This window comes from Perca fluviatilis, chromosome 12 (genome assembly GCF_010015445.1).
Source record: "Perca fluviatilis chromosome 12, GENO_Pfluv_1.0, whole genome shotgun sequence".
In the NCBI taxonomy this organism is placed as follows: domain Eukaryota; kingdom Metazoa; phylum Chordata; class Actinopteri; order Perciformes; family Percidae; genus Perca; species Perca fluviatilis.
This window is the reverse complement of record NC_053123.1, coordinates 30,274,667-30,289,492: the sequence shown is the minus strand read 5'-3', so window position 1 is coordinate 30,289,492 and position 14,826 is coordinate 30,274,667. Positions and strand designations below refer to the sequence as shown.

The 14,826-nt window shown below is 45.4% G+C and overlaps 1 protein-coding gene across 1 annotated transcript in view; it reads left to right on the top strand.

Moving 5' to 3' along the window:
* Positions 1-9,962: 9,962 nt before the first annotated feature.
* Positions 9,963-14,826, top strand: part of kcnh3 (potassium voltage-gated channel, subfamily H (eag-related), member 3) — a 177,619-nt gene continuing 172,755 nt past the window's right edge. Inside the window, exon 1 of the mRNA XM_039818142.1 lies at positions 9,963-10,416. Coding sequence (XP_039674076.1) covers positions 10,341-10,416 — 76 coding nt within the window. The 5' untranslated portion in view covers positions 9,963-10,340. The remainder of the gene's footprint in view (positions 10,417-14,826) is intronic.

Genomic DNA, 14,826 nt, shown 5'->3' with positions numbered 1-14,826 from the left:
ATGTTTTGTCTGCTTCTTGTGATTTTTGAGTAGCTGGTCTGTGTAGGCCTACCTACTGATTAAAGACCTCTCTAAGGGAATGGCCAGATCAACCTGTTAGGGGGCCCCAGCAGAGATGGCAAAAGTACTCACTTCCCGTACTTAAGTAGAAGTACAGATACTTGTGTTAAAAAATACTCTGGTAAAAGTAGAAGTACTGATTTAACTTCTTTACTTAAGTAAAAGTAACAAAGTACAGGCTTTGAAATGTACTTAAAGTATAAAAGTAAAAGTAGCCTTGCGAATGACAACCACTTTTTATGCAAAGCTACCTGGACCACACACGTTACTAGAGTGCAAGCTGAGAAACTTCAGTGGACATAAAAACCAGGCTCTTTATATGCTATTGTCTACATTTTAAATGGATGTCTGCCAAACATCACATATATGATTATTGTGGCAGAGACTGGGACTCCAGCTTAATAAGATTCTGACTGAGTAGCAAGATATGGATTCAATTGTGATTCTGTGAGAATTCACAGATCCAGTTTCTCTTTTTTAATCGTCCCCTTAACATTTAAAGGAATCTACATGTATGTGTGTGCTCAAATATAGAAAGAAAATAAAGGATACAATATGAATTACTAAACAGATTAATTAAGAAGTTCCCCATACTTTTAGAGTTACACAGCACATTGGCCAGGAGTCATACTTGATGCCTCCTAGCCTATCTCAAACATCTCTCTCAGATAAGGCCAGGGATGATTGGGAATGTCTTGCTGCTTGTCTGCCTAATCTCTGGGATCTCTGTTTTCTTCATTTTCAATCATGTCGCCGTCCATACTACTAGTGCTAACGTTACCACCATCAAGCTGCAATTATTTGCCGCAAATGAATGCAGAATGCGGCCGAATCTGTCGAGTCGTCTTGTAGTGGCGCGTTACATGTAACGTAGCCTACAGTATATTCCCATCCAATTAGATTGAATTCGGTATTGATCACGTGAAAAATAATAACGGTAACTCCAGTGAAATTATTTGAAACTTGTTAAGGACTAGATTAGGACCGTATTTAAAGCTGATACTGGTTTCCAACTTCGCCCGCCCTCCCTCCCCCCCAGGTGTGTCTGTAAAACACGGACAGAGACAACTTCTCTCTTTTGATGCTTTACAAGCAACGTGAAACCTAGCTAACAGGTGAAGAACACAAACAACTAAATCTCTAGCTAACCTACTTTAACTGTGAAGAACTACAGACTAATAATACAACAACAGGCTTAAATGAACTGACAACAGAAGTTATACGACTTACAGTTCTCAAGGACGCACACACACGATCTCAACTGATTATCCTCCGGACAGCAGTCTCTCTCTCTTTTTTCTCACTTTCTTCTGTGTGGCGCACGCGCCCGCTCGCGGTGTGAGGCGCGTGTCCGCGCTATTCACCGACATTACGACCTCTTGTACAAAACTAAAGTAACGAGCCCATTTTTAAAATGTAAGGAGTAGAAAGTACAGATATTCGTGTTAAAATGTAAGGAGTAAAAGTAAAAAGTCGCCACAAAAAAAAAATAGTAAAGTAAAGTAGAAATATCCGAAAAATCTACTTAAGTACAGTAACGAAGTATTTGTACTTCGTTACTTCCCATCTCTGGGCCCCAGGGCAAAGATTTGCTGGTAGACACCCTACCCCCCACCGCTATGGAGTCTTTTGGTCATTTGATTTTCCTTTCATAAACGGGTATTAAAAAAACAAATTTTTGTTTCAAAATACAACATTTAGAATTGAAATACAAGGCGTTTTTTCCTTTTAATGGTCAATAGGGGATGAATTAAATTAAAAATGTGCTTTGTTTTTCATTTTCTATTTCACATAACAAAAAGTAAAATCTCTAGAAAACAGAAACGAAAAAAGCCCTGTTTTATTCGTATTCTGAGACCGGATGTTGTCATTTCCAAGGCAACACCGCCGATGTAGCTTACCAGAATTTGGGTAATATGGACGTTTTTTCAATTTCCAAAATGGCTGGTGGGATTATGACAGGGATCGACAGCCACCAACAAACTCAAGTGAAGCACATTGATCCAGCAGCCATACTTGTCAGCAGCAGTAATTATAGAGCGTGGTCTAGACCTACTCTATCTGTAAAGTGTCTTGAGATAACTCTTGTTATGATTTGATACTATAAATAAAAATGAATTGAATTGAATTAGGGTGTATTGATTGATTCAATCAGTAACATGCAAGAGCACATTCCACTTTAAAAGTTGCCGGTATCTGTCAGCGGTAGCCTTTGAGCCGCAAAGTGAATGAAATTCTTTTCCTCAGTCTATAGTAAGATAAGATGAAAGGACAGAATAACATCCTTTCACTTTATATTTATAGTTGATTGATGAATGTAGACTTGCCACCATAAGAACAGTGGTTATAACCTTCGATATGAGCCACAATTTAAGCGCGTAATAGGTGCGTTGCAGTACTTAAACAAATAGTACTACACCCCTGCATCTATGGTTTTTAAATCCATCAAGAGGCTGGTGTTAAACCACCTGCAGGACATCACTGGACCCCCCCTACGGTTTGCCTTCCGGGATGATGCAGTCAACATGGGAGTGTTGTGAAATGTTCTCTGTGTGTGTTGCATTTTACGGTTTTATTTTTAATTCCTTTATATACTGTTGGGTAGTTTATTCAGCAATGCATCATATTCTGTAAGATCAATATATCTTGGTAGTGTCGCTGTCCTGTGAGAACCACCTATAGCTCTAAAAAGTTTAAAAACTGTTCATGGTGTCCGAAAAACAGCTGTTTTCAGCTTTGCGATGATGCATTTTCCAGCTGATCCGAGAAGCTTTTTAAAGACTTTATTTAGGAGGTGCGGTTCCTCTCTGGGAACCATCACCTTATCGTGGTGGAGAGGTTTGTGTGTCCCTATGAACCTGAGGGCTGTGTTGTCTGGAGCTGTGTGCTCCTGGTAGGGTCTCCCAAGGCAAAGTGGTCTCAGGGGAGGGGCCAGACAAAGAATGGTTCAAAAACCCTATGAAACAACGTAGAAGAGGTGAATTTACCCTGCCCGGAGGAAGCCCGGGGCCCCCATCTGGAGCCAGGCCCAGATGGCGGGCTCGTCAGCGAGCGCCTGGTGGCCGGGTTTGCCACGGAGCCCGGTCGGGCACAGCCCGAAGAAGCAACGTGGCAACTCCCTCTCCATCCCATGGGCCCACCACCTGTGGGAGGAACCGCTGGGGTCGGGTGCGCTGCTACACGGGTGGCAGTGAAGGTCAGGGGCCTCGACGGACCAGACCCGGGCAGCAGAGGCTGGCTCTGGGGACATGGAATGTCACCTCTCTGTGGGGGAAGGAGCCGGAACTGGTGCGGGAGGTGGAGCGCTACCGGTTAGATCTGGTGGGGCTTACCTCTACGCACAGTCTCGGTTCTGGAACCATACTCCTGGATAGGGGTTGGACTCTTTTCTTCTCCGGAGTTGCCCAGGGTGTGAGGTGCCGGGCGGGTGTGGGGATACTAACAAGCTCCTGGCTGAGCGCCGCGTTTTTGAGTTTTACCCGGTGGACGAGAGGGTCGCCTCCCCCCTAGCCGGCGGGGTTGTGGGGGAAAACTCTGACTGTTGTTTGTGCATATGCACCAAACAGGAGTTCGGAGTATTCGGCCTTCTTGGAGACCTTGACTGGAGTCCTGCATGGGGCTCCAGTGGGGGACTCCATTGTTCTGCTGGCGGACTTCAACGCGCACGTGGGCAATGATGGAGACACATGGAGAGGCGTGATTGGGAGGAACGGCCTCCCTGATCTAAACCAGAGTGGTTGTTTGTTGTTGGACTTCTGTGCTAGTCATGGATTGTCTATAACGAACACCATGTTCGAACATAGGGATGCTCATAAGTGTACTTGGTACCAGAGCACCCTAGGCCAAAGGTCAATGATCGATTTTATAATCGTTTCATCTGATCTGAGGCCGTATGTTTTGGACAGTCGGGTGAAGAGAGGGGCGGAGCTGTCAACTGATCACCATCTGGTGGTGAGTTGGGTCAGGGGGTGGGGGAAGACTCTGGACAGACCTGGTAAGCCCAAACGTGTAGTGCGGGTAAATTGGGAACGTCTGGAGGAGGCCCCTGTCCGACAGACTTTCAACTCACACCTCCGGCGGAGCTTTTCGTGCATCCCTGTGGAGGCTGGGGGCATTGAACCCGAGTGGACAATGTTCAAAGTTTCCATTGCTGAAGCTGCGGCGAGGAGCTGTGGTCTTAGGGTCTTAGGTGCCTCAAGGGGCGGTAACCCACGAACACCGTGGTGGACACCGGTGGTCAGGGAACCCGTCCGACTGAAGAAGGAGTCTTTCCGGGATATGTTGCAGGCAGTTGCAGGGTACCGAAGGGCCAGAAGGGCTGCAGCCTCTGCCGTGAAAGAGGCAAAGCAGCGGGTGTGGGAGAAGTTTGGAGAAGACTTGGAGAAGGACTTTCGGTCGGCACCAAAGTGCTTCTGGAAAACTGTTCGCCACCTCAGGAGGGGGAAGCGGGGTACTATCCAAGCTGTGTACAGTAAGGATGGGACACTGTTGACCTCAACTGAGGAGGTAATAGGGCGGTGGAAGGAGCACTTTGAGGAACTCCTGAATCCGACTAATACGTCCTCTATGGTAGAGGCAGAGCTGGAGGATGATGGGGGATCATTGTCAATTTCCCAGGTGGAGGTCACTGATGTAGGCAAACAACTCCACAGTGGCAAAGCCCCTGGGATTGATGAGATCCGTTCAGAAAAGGCTCTGGGTGTGGAGGGGCTGTCCTGGTTGACACGCCTCTTCAACATTGCGTGGAAGTCTGGGACAGTGCCAAAGGAGTGGCAGACCGGGGTGGTGGTTCCCCTTTTTAAAAAGGGGGACCAGAGGGTGTGTGCCAATTACAGGGGTATCACACTTCTCAGCCTCCCTGGTAAAGTCTACTCCAAGGTGCTGGAAAGGAGGGTTCGGCTGATAGTCGAACCTCAGATTGAAGAGGAACAATGCGGATTCCGTCCTGGTCGTGGAACAACGGACCAGCTCTTCACTCTCGCAAGGATCCTGGAGGGAGCCTGGGAGTATGCCCAACCGGTCTACATGTGTTTTGTGGATCTGGAAAGTAGGTTATGACCGGGTCCCCCGGGAGATACTGTGGGAGGTGCTGCGGGAGTATGGGGTGAGGGGGTCTCTTCTCAGGGCCATCCAATCTCTGTACGACCAAAGTGAGAGCTGTGTCCGGGTTCTCGGCAGTAAGTCGGACTCGTTTCAGGTGAGGGTTGGCCTCCGCCAGGGCTGCGCTTTGTCACCAATCCTGTTTGTAATATTTATGGACAGGATATCGAGGCGTAGTCGGGGTGGGGAGGGGTTGCGGTTTGGTGGGCTGGGGATCTCATCGCTGCTCTTTGCAGATGATGTGGTCCTGATGGCATCATCGGCCTGCGACCTTCAGCACTCACTGGATCGGTTCGCAGCCGAGTGTGAAGCGGTTGGGATGAGGATCAGCACCTCTAAATCTGAGGCCATGGTTCTCAGCAGGAAACCGATGGAGTGCCTACTCCAGGTAGGGAATGAGTCCTTACCCCAAGTGAAGGAGTTTAAGTACCTTGGGGTTTTGTTCACGAGTGAGGGGACAATGGAGCGGGAGATTGGTCGGAGAATCGGCGCAGCGGGTGCGGTATTACATTCAATTTATCGCACCGTTGTGACGAAAAGAGAGCTGAGCCAGAAGGCAAAGCTCTCGATCTACCGGTCAGTTTTCGTTCCTACCCTCACCTATGGTCATGAAGACTGGGTCATGACCGAAAGAACGAGATCCAGGGTACAAGCGGCCGAAATGGGTTTCCTCAGGAGGGTGGCTGGCGTCTCCCTTAGAGATAGGGTGAGAAGCTCAGTCATCCGTGAGGAGCTCGGAGTAGAGCCGCTGCTCCTTCGCGTCGAAAGGAGCCAGTTGAGGTGGTTCGGGCATCTGGTAAGGATGCATCCTGGCCGCCTCCCTAGGGAGGTGTTCCAGGCATGTCCAGCTGGGAGGAGGCCTCGGGGAAGACCCAGGACTAGGTGGAGGGATTATATCTCCAACCTGGCCTGGGAACGCCTCGGGATCCCCCAGTCGGAGCTGGTTAATGTTGCTCGGGAAAGGGAAGTTTGGGGTCCCCTACTGGAGCTGCTCCCCCCGCGACCCGACACCGGATAAGCGGATGAAGATGGATGGATGGATGGATTATTTAGGAGGATTTTCACATAAGGAACACACCATCCTTCAGTTTATCACAAACATTCAACAGCAACACATCCGGACATACATGGTTTTCACTGGATACGAAGGGGATGAAAAGTGTACCTAACTACAGTACTTGAGTAAAAACTACTTGCTTAGATCCCACAACTGTAACAGGGAAAGAGAATTCAACACAACACCTGCAGTAGCTACCTGGGGCAACCTGTGGTTAGAGATGCCCTGAGCAGTCACCGGTTTGATTCCCAGCTGCCCGGGCCATTTGCTCCATGTCATCCCCCTTCTGTCTTTCCAGTGGTATAGTCTACGTGCTACGCAGGTATACCATAGACAGTATGGTATATGCAGTATATACCCACTAAGAAAGCTCCAGGATTTCCATATACCCTCTTAAAAATGCCCAATGACACGCAACAACATACTTTCAATTATATTTTTGATATATTTTGAATTGTCATCTGTGTTTTTCTTCTTCACATAGGCTAAATAAAAGGTATTTCCACCTAGCCTGGGTAAACCCTGACGAACTTCCGGCAAATTTTAGATTTGCTCTGCAAGTCAGTCTGGCGAGGAGCCCATTCAAACCCATTTCCAATGTCCCCAAAATCGAGGCACCAATCACACCCGCTGAGGCGGGGTTTACACCAATCACAACCGTTGAGGCGGGCTTTACGCGACGGCGATAGCGCAGCGATGGCGAACAGCTTTTTCTTTACATACAACATGACGGCTACCGAAGCGCTCTGATTGGTTGAAGGACTATCCAATGCGCCCAGAGGCATTTGAGTGGCGTCCGTTGGTGACGCCCCTTTGGAAATTAACTGTCAATGAACCTTTCCCAGACCCACTCTCAGTTACAACTGAGAAGAGTCTGAAACCAGGCTAATTTCCACCGTAAATTGGTGCATAAAAGTTTATCCGAATACAGGAAATGAAGTCATTGATGCTCAACCCTCCCTCCCACACACACACACACCTCAAAGGCAGGTTCTGGCCATATACGTATAGGCCTACAGTAGGCTACAGTATACCAACTACAATACATTAGACTACACCACTGTCTGTTTCTATCACAATCACTATCACTGTTCTTTATTTCAATGAAAGGACACAACGTTAGCAACGTAATTCAAATAAAACAACCAGGAGTGTTAGAGGCAGCAGGTTTTAAAATGTTGCTACTCTGTGTGTGTGTGTTTTTTTAATACAAAAATGTAGGGTGGCTGACAGCGAGTGGTTTGAAAAAGCAGCTGCTTCAAATGTTTGCAGCAGAAACTGATTGGAGCCTGGATGGACCGCCGGGATGAAGAACCCGTGGACCAGACAACCAAAGGCCGGTGGGAAATGATATGATGCAGCCACGTCGTTGGAACCCTTTGCCACTGTGAAGAATTAATGGACTTCAAAAAGGTGAGTCAAAAACACTCCCTCTTCTCTCTGCTTTCGGCTGTTTGTGGTTGTATTCAGGGTTCAAAATTAGCACCATCTTCTAGCCAAATATGCCCGTAAAATATGCAAGTTGCAGCCACTTAGTGGCTGGTAGATTTCCTTCACTCACCAGCCAAAAAAAACCCAATGGAAAGGCTAGTAAAGGGGCTAGTAAAATGTTTACATTCACTAGCCTTTTGGCTGGTGAACGAAAAAGTTATTTTTGAACCCTGCTTGTATAGGCCTAATAGGTAAAAGTGACTGTGCCTTGTTTGCCTGAATGTGGCTTTTTGTGGTTTATTATAGTCAGCTTTGTGTATGCGAGATGTTTGTGCTATCCTCATAGAGACACGCAGTAGCCAATCAGTGACAGGGGCGTAGCACAAAATTCTGGGCCCTGTAGGCCCCTCCCCGCATCCACAGCTATTCATTCTAGCATATTTTTGTGCCCTCCTCACATGAGGGCCCTGGGTACTCAGTCCCCGTCCCCCCCCCCCCAGTCCGACGCCCCTGATCAGTGATCACCTGTGATTGTTGTAACCTGTGCAGAGGTCTAATGCATTGTTGTTGGATTTGTTTGGTCTTGGGTTGGTTTTAGCTTATGCTTTTCATATTTAGGCTACTATTTCAAATAAGAGTAAGATAGTGTCAGTTTGGCTATAGGCCTACAAATTATCTGTCATGGTAAAGATTTTTTCTTCTTCAATATCCTGTAGCTTGTGCTTTTCATATTTTTTATTCCATATAGTATTTACAAAACATATTTACAGCTAATATGCAGTCAACCATATCAGCTCTAATAAGAGTAAACATACAAAATATCTATCATATGTTTGTTTTTTTAATAGCTCACCAAGATGAGGTGCTGTCTCATAATAATAGATTTATTTACGTGACTATTTCACGGACTGCCATGAAACCGAGTTGGATCATTATCGGGTCATAATCTGATCTGAAAGAATCAAACCCCATTTAAGTAATCTATACTATGACTAGTTTTTCGACCTGTAATATGCTGTGAAAGGCGCACTTATGAAATGTTGCAAGCTTGGTATCACAAAACAGATGAATGTGCAATTCTGAAATAACAATAAAAACAACTTTTAAACATGATTTAGTTAGGCTAAATGGCCCCCAAAACGTTAAACTACAGTTTTTTATTTATTAGAAAGCAAGTCAAAATATAACCAGTGATAAAACGTTTAGGTCCAGTTCCTCCAATATCTGCTGTGTAGACATAAATATATACAAATAACACTCAGGTTTCTGATACATCTATACACTTTTTCTTTTTTTTTTCACAGTCCTGGTTCAAAAACAAAATTGTTTTTAATGTGATGACGAGCGTAAACTTGTACTTTAAGATACCATTCATATATATATATATATATATATATATATATATATATGAATGGTTATAATGTTATAATGGCTCATATTTCTTCTCCATATGGAAAAGGGCACACGGTGCGTTTAAATTGCGATGCGTAACCAGAAGAGGGCGGAATGCCACTGTGCAATGAGAACTGCACGAGGCCATGTGGTCCTGAGGAGAGGAGAGGAGAGGAGAGGAGAGGAGAGGAGAGGAGCGGCTTCCTATGTGTAATGGTCCTCTTAGAAAATCTCAATTACAAATTCGTATATATAGGCCTGGTCAATTCCGTATTGATTTTTTAACTTCGGGAATGAATGCACACTGTAACCCATGACCACCTCCACCCTGGGCATCACCTGCTCAGCCTGCTTCCCATTGGACGGACGTACAGGAGCATAAAAACAAACAGATTGAGAAACAGTTTCTTTTCATGGGCCATCAGAACAGTCAGCAATAATATTACAATAATCATACACCATGTGCAACATTTTTCCTGTCCCGTCCTTAGTGTTTTTCTGTCTTGAATTATTCCTGTTTTTAGCTATTTATTGTCTTTCTTGTTTATTGTCTTTAATGCACCTTCAGTTGTGGCACTCACAATTGCGTTGTGTGGGTCTCTCTGCAATGACAATAAAAGGTTTATCCTAAATCCTAACACGCAGTAAAGTTTCTGTTTTAACCGAGATGTCAATAGACGTTTGTCTTGCTTCGCGCAAACTACTTTTTTTTTTTTGGTGCACCTCTGGGGAACGGCAACATCTCTTTGTCTCCACGTGCACTTGGAAACAGCACCACAGGCAGGGCGTCATGTGACTCTGCATTGCTCTCAGTTGTGGCAACGAGAGAAGGAGAGAGAAAGAGAGAGAGAGAGGAGAGAGAGAGAGAGAGAGAGAGAGAAGGAGAGAGAGTTGAGGAGGAGCTTGCAGCGATAAGATTCACTCCACGCGCTGTCGGCATCAAAACTTGCATTCTCTCCATCCGTCCTCATCTCTCTCCAGCGCACTTGTTTTTTTGCGAACGCACACACACACTCACTCTCACACACTCACACTGGCGTTTTAATATTTGTTTCCCCCCCGTTGGAAGGTGCACAGGTGCATCCCACAGCCATTGCTCGCTCTCTGCTTAGTTGATTATGGTCACAACCCCCGCGGTGCCAAGGTGGAGTCACCGCGCGTATCTCGGATCGGTGCGCTTCTCCAGGGGCTGGGATGCGCACCGGGCACCTCTCGCTTCCTGCCGAGTTTCGGGTCTTCGCAGGAGTCAAGCGCTGCCCCGGGGCGCCGAGGCAGGAGGACCCAGTCGACCCGGAGCAGGATGCCGGTGATGAGAGGTCTGCTCGCCCCACAAAACACCTTCCTGGACACCATCGCGACCCGCTTCGATGGCACCCGTGAGTACCAAACGAGAGCTTTCTGATGATCCCTTTTTTTGTTTTCTCAAAACATACACGAGAGGAAAAAAACCCCACTGCATGTAATGCCACATGCATATTAAACATATATATATATATATATATATATATATATATATATATATATATATATATATATATATATATATATATATATATAGGCTGCATTTAGGATTGCTACAGGATTTTTCTCTCTAAGATGCAACTTTAAAAGTTTTTAAGAGTTTCACTCTGCCTAATAAATCTAGTCTCTTCAATATGTCGACCATCTACAAAGTGGCATCCTCTGTAAGAAGGTCACGTTTTCTTACACCTGTGCGTGCACAATGTGCACCTGTCTGCGCAAGAAGTAACCATAAACAGTAGCCTATTCTGGTCTTCTGTTTAGTCCAGTGATGGCAGTGTTGTGATGACTACCAACATGTTTTCTAACGGGTGCATGCAATGGAAGGTGTTAAGAGATTTTTTCCAGCTGATTTGGCTCACTGTTGTAGTTTTATGACCGGGACTGTCTTCAGTTCCTTTGTGCACCACTGTGACCATTGTGTCCATACAGAGGCTTCACTCTGTTTGTCTCTTTCAGTCGACCAGTCTCACCAGAAAGGTTGCAGTTTCAAACTCAAATCTTTTGTAGGCTACCCAACTCCCCAGATGTTTCTGTTTTCATCCTGATCTCTATCATAACACTATTTCTTATCAATAGCAGTTGAAGTGATGCTGTAGAAAGAGAGGGAGGATATACAGACCTTTTTTTTTCTTCCTTTTTTTTCTTTGATGAGGGTGTCTTGTGAACAGATGCGATGAGCAGCCCGTGTGGTTGGGCCCATGCTGGGTGGGTGGGCGGGTGAGAGATGCTTATATCGCGTTTGGGCCGTTTGTCTCTCCTTCTGCGTTGATTATTCAGGGCGATGGCTTGTGTGAGTCGGCGAGCGGGGGCGAGCCAGTGTCTCCCCAAAACCAGTTATGTGTGACAGCATGCCAAAAAAAAAGACCATTCGACCATGCAGCAGCAAGCGAGGCACTAACAAGGCAGCGCCCCGGTCTCACTTGAGGGTTTTCCAAGTCCTCTGCTCTCCTGACAACACTCACTACACACAGTGGCAATAGTGGCTCCTGCTTTTGTCGACATGACATTAAAATGCTCTGACTTTGAAAGGCAAAGTGAGTTGTTAGGGCTGTCTTTAAAGGGATACTTCACCGATTAGCATTAAGCTTTGTATAAGTAGAAAGCCGGTAGTATTTTCGAATGACCGTGCTTTCCTCCCTCATGCCCCCCTGAGACGAGAGTTCTCTGTATTGTGGGTCTGGAAAAAAAAGCCTCTGATGACGCAAAAATCGTCATTTAGCGTCATCTGAGGCATTTTTGCCCAGAGGCTATGGACTACAGCCAGCTAGTTCGCATGTTTTCAACCCGCCCAAAGGGGGTGGAACTGTCACAAGCGGATGCGAGACGAGTGTCGGCCATCTTGAAGCTAAGCTAAACAGGCTCTCTCTTTTACAACAATTATGTGCATTCAAACTACCGCACATGTGTACCACCAGGGATACATTGGTACATATCGGAGAATATGCAGGAAAACTTTTATTACGGACAGAGTACTCGACACGCTACGTGAGCTTCGCCTGCTACAGAGACCAGCTCACCTCAGCCTGCGGTGTCGCCCGATGCCGCTAGCCGGGTAAGGGGACGTCGAAAGCGACGTGTGTGAAAGCGTAAATGCGGCCCGAGGGCAAGGAGCTCGAGCTAGGTGGAAAGCTAACGCTAGCCTGCCGCCTGTCCCATCCATCCTGCTTGCAAGTGTCCGCTCATTAGACAACAAACTGGACTACATCCAACTTCAACGAAACTCCTAACGCGAGTTCAGAGACTGCTGTGTTATTGTTTTTGTGGAAACATGGCTGAACAACAGTGTACCGGACTCCGCTATCCAGCTACCAGGCCTTATAGCCTTCAGAGTAGATGCTGCTCTGTCGGGTAAGACTCGTGGAGGTGGGCTGTGTTAACACGGACACGGACTGGTGCAGAAATGGGGTGCTTTTATCCAACTACTGCTAACCGCTGGTGGAGTTTGTGACTGTTAAATGCCGACCATTCTACATTACACGCAAATTCACTGCTGTGTTTATATTTACATCACACCAAGCGCTAACGCTACCAACGCGTTAGCTGAACTTTACGGAGCCTATAATGTGTGTGCACTAAATGTAGCCTGTTTTGTATGTCGTTTTCTTTTATATAATGTCGTTTTTATATATTTTAAATGTATAACACCACTTGAGCTACGGTGAAACGTTGTTTCGTGTATATGGGTGAAATGACAAAACACATTTGAGTTGACTTGACTGCCTCACTGTCCATGTCTGTAACCGGTAGGCGTGGCTTGGGAGTGGACTCATAGGGAAGCGAAGCAAGTGCGTTCTGGGAGTTGTTGTCTTTCATCCACATGAGCCAAAAATAAATTTTCTAGCTTTTTTCGGTCTAGAAGGCACCTACTTCGAAATATGTTTTACATTTCTAATACATAAATGACCTGATTTAATACATATTCATCTTTCCAGCGGTGAAATATCCCTTTAAGAATCTGCTGTGGGGACGAGAGGAACAAATAGCTTATCTGTTCTGTATTGTCCTTTTATCTTTACACTCATCTAGAGCTGCCAAGATGAATCGATTAGTCGCCTACTTAAAGTAAAAATTCTCTGATTCCAGCTTCTTAAATGAGAACATTTTCTGTTTTTTTCACTCCTCTGTGATAGTAAACTGAATATCTTTGAGTTGTGGACAAAACAAGACATTTGAGGACGTCATCTTGGGCTTTTGGGATCAATGATCGACATTATTCACCATTTTTGGACATTTTATACAACAAACAACTAGGGCTGCATTTTTGAAAATAATTCCCATTATTTTGACTGATATTGCGATTGCGATATGATTCACGATATTGGAGAGAATGATCATTTTTGTATTATTGACGATCTGTACCAAACAAAGATTTTTTTCTTTAGTCTGTAGGACTAAATTGGTAGGCCTGGACGTCTCTGCAGAAGCAAAATACTTCAAAAGGGGTTGACACCCTCTCCCCGGCGATTTGGATAACTCACTAGTCCATATTGCTATTTCAATACAATTGCGATTAACTGTGTAGCCCTACAAACAATCAATCAATTAATCAATTGATCATGTTCTTGTGGATTAACTCTCCCATTGTGTCTAGAAGTGGTCTAAGCCCAGCTTTTTTTGTGAGTGGATAAAACACAGGCCTTCCATTTGCCGAGGTCCTGATAATTACACATCTCCAGCAGTCATTGTAATTAACTCGCATGGATGTCAAGAATTCATCGTGGCCTTTCAGCTTGTCAGAGGAGTCGGAGGGGGTGACAGGAGAGGCAGTGGGGGTGGGGAGGGCGAGATGAAGTGTGTGCATGACGGGAGACTGTGTGGGAGGAGGGGGAATTTTGAATATGTCGAGATATAAATCCCTTACGGGTCTGAGCTGTGACAAGCTATGTGTTTTTGAATGGTGAAATATTAGTTTCTCATTAAATTGTGTGTGTGTGTGTTTGTGTGTATGAGTGAAATTACTTTAAAAAGCCAGTCGTCTCTGCCAGAACAGGTACACATTTGACGTTGAAGACTATTAGCTGCTTTGTGTAGCTGCTCCATTGTTTTACGCGTCAGTCGACTGACTGTGGAACCTGGCATGCCACCATCAAGCGGGACTCATACATATGCACTCACAGCTGCATCTTTGACTAATGTCCATTGGCCACTGAGCTCCTAACAACTTGCTGTGGCTTAAACGTAACACCTTAAGTAGAGAATAATGGAAAATGTGCACATTTAACCCCAGCTGGCTTCAGGTGCAGAAAAAAGCAGCATCATAAAGTGGAAAAAGAGGCCGCACGGTGAATTTCCAGCAGGGTCTTCGATCACCTGACTTTCGATAAATGCTCATGAGCTCGTACATATCATTGTTAGCACTGCTGCTTTAAAAACTAGAAGTAGAGATGCACTGATCAAACTTTTTTCCTCCTGCTGATTCCGAGTACCAAGGTCATGTCTGAATCTAAAATGTGTATATTGTATTATTTATATGTAAGGAAACATGAGACCAGGGACTCTTGTACTGAATGGATTTAACTGGTAGTGGAAACAATGCATTTTTATGACATTGACCGAGAAACTGTATTTAATGTGATGGATCAAGTCATAGCAGGTACCTGATTCACTTAATATCATAATAGTATCTGCGCTAGGACTGTAACGATTAGTCAATAATCAATTAGTCCGTAAAGTTAATCAACACCAACTCAATTATCAGTTCATTGTTGGAAGTTATTTATCAAGCACAAATTCCAAACACTGGCCGGTTCCAGCTTCTCAAA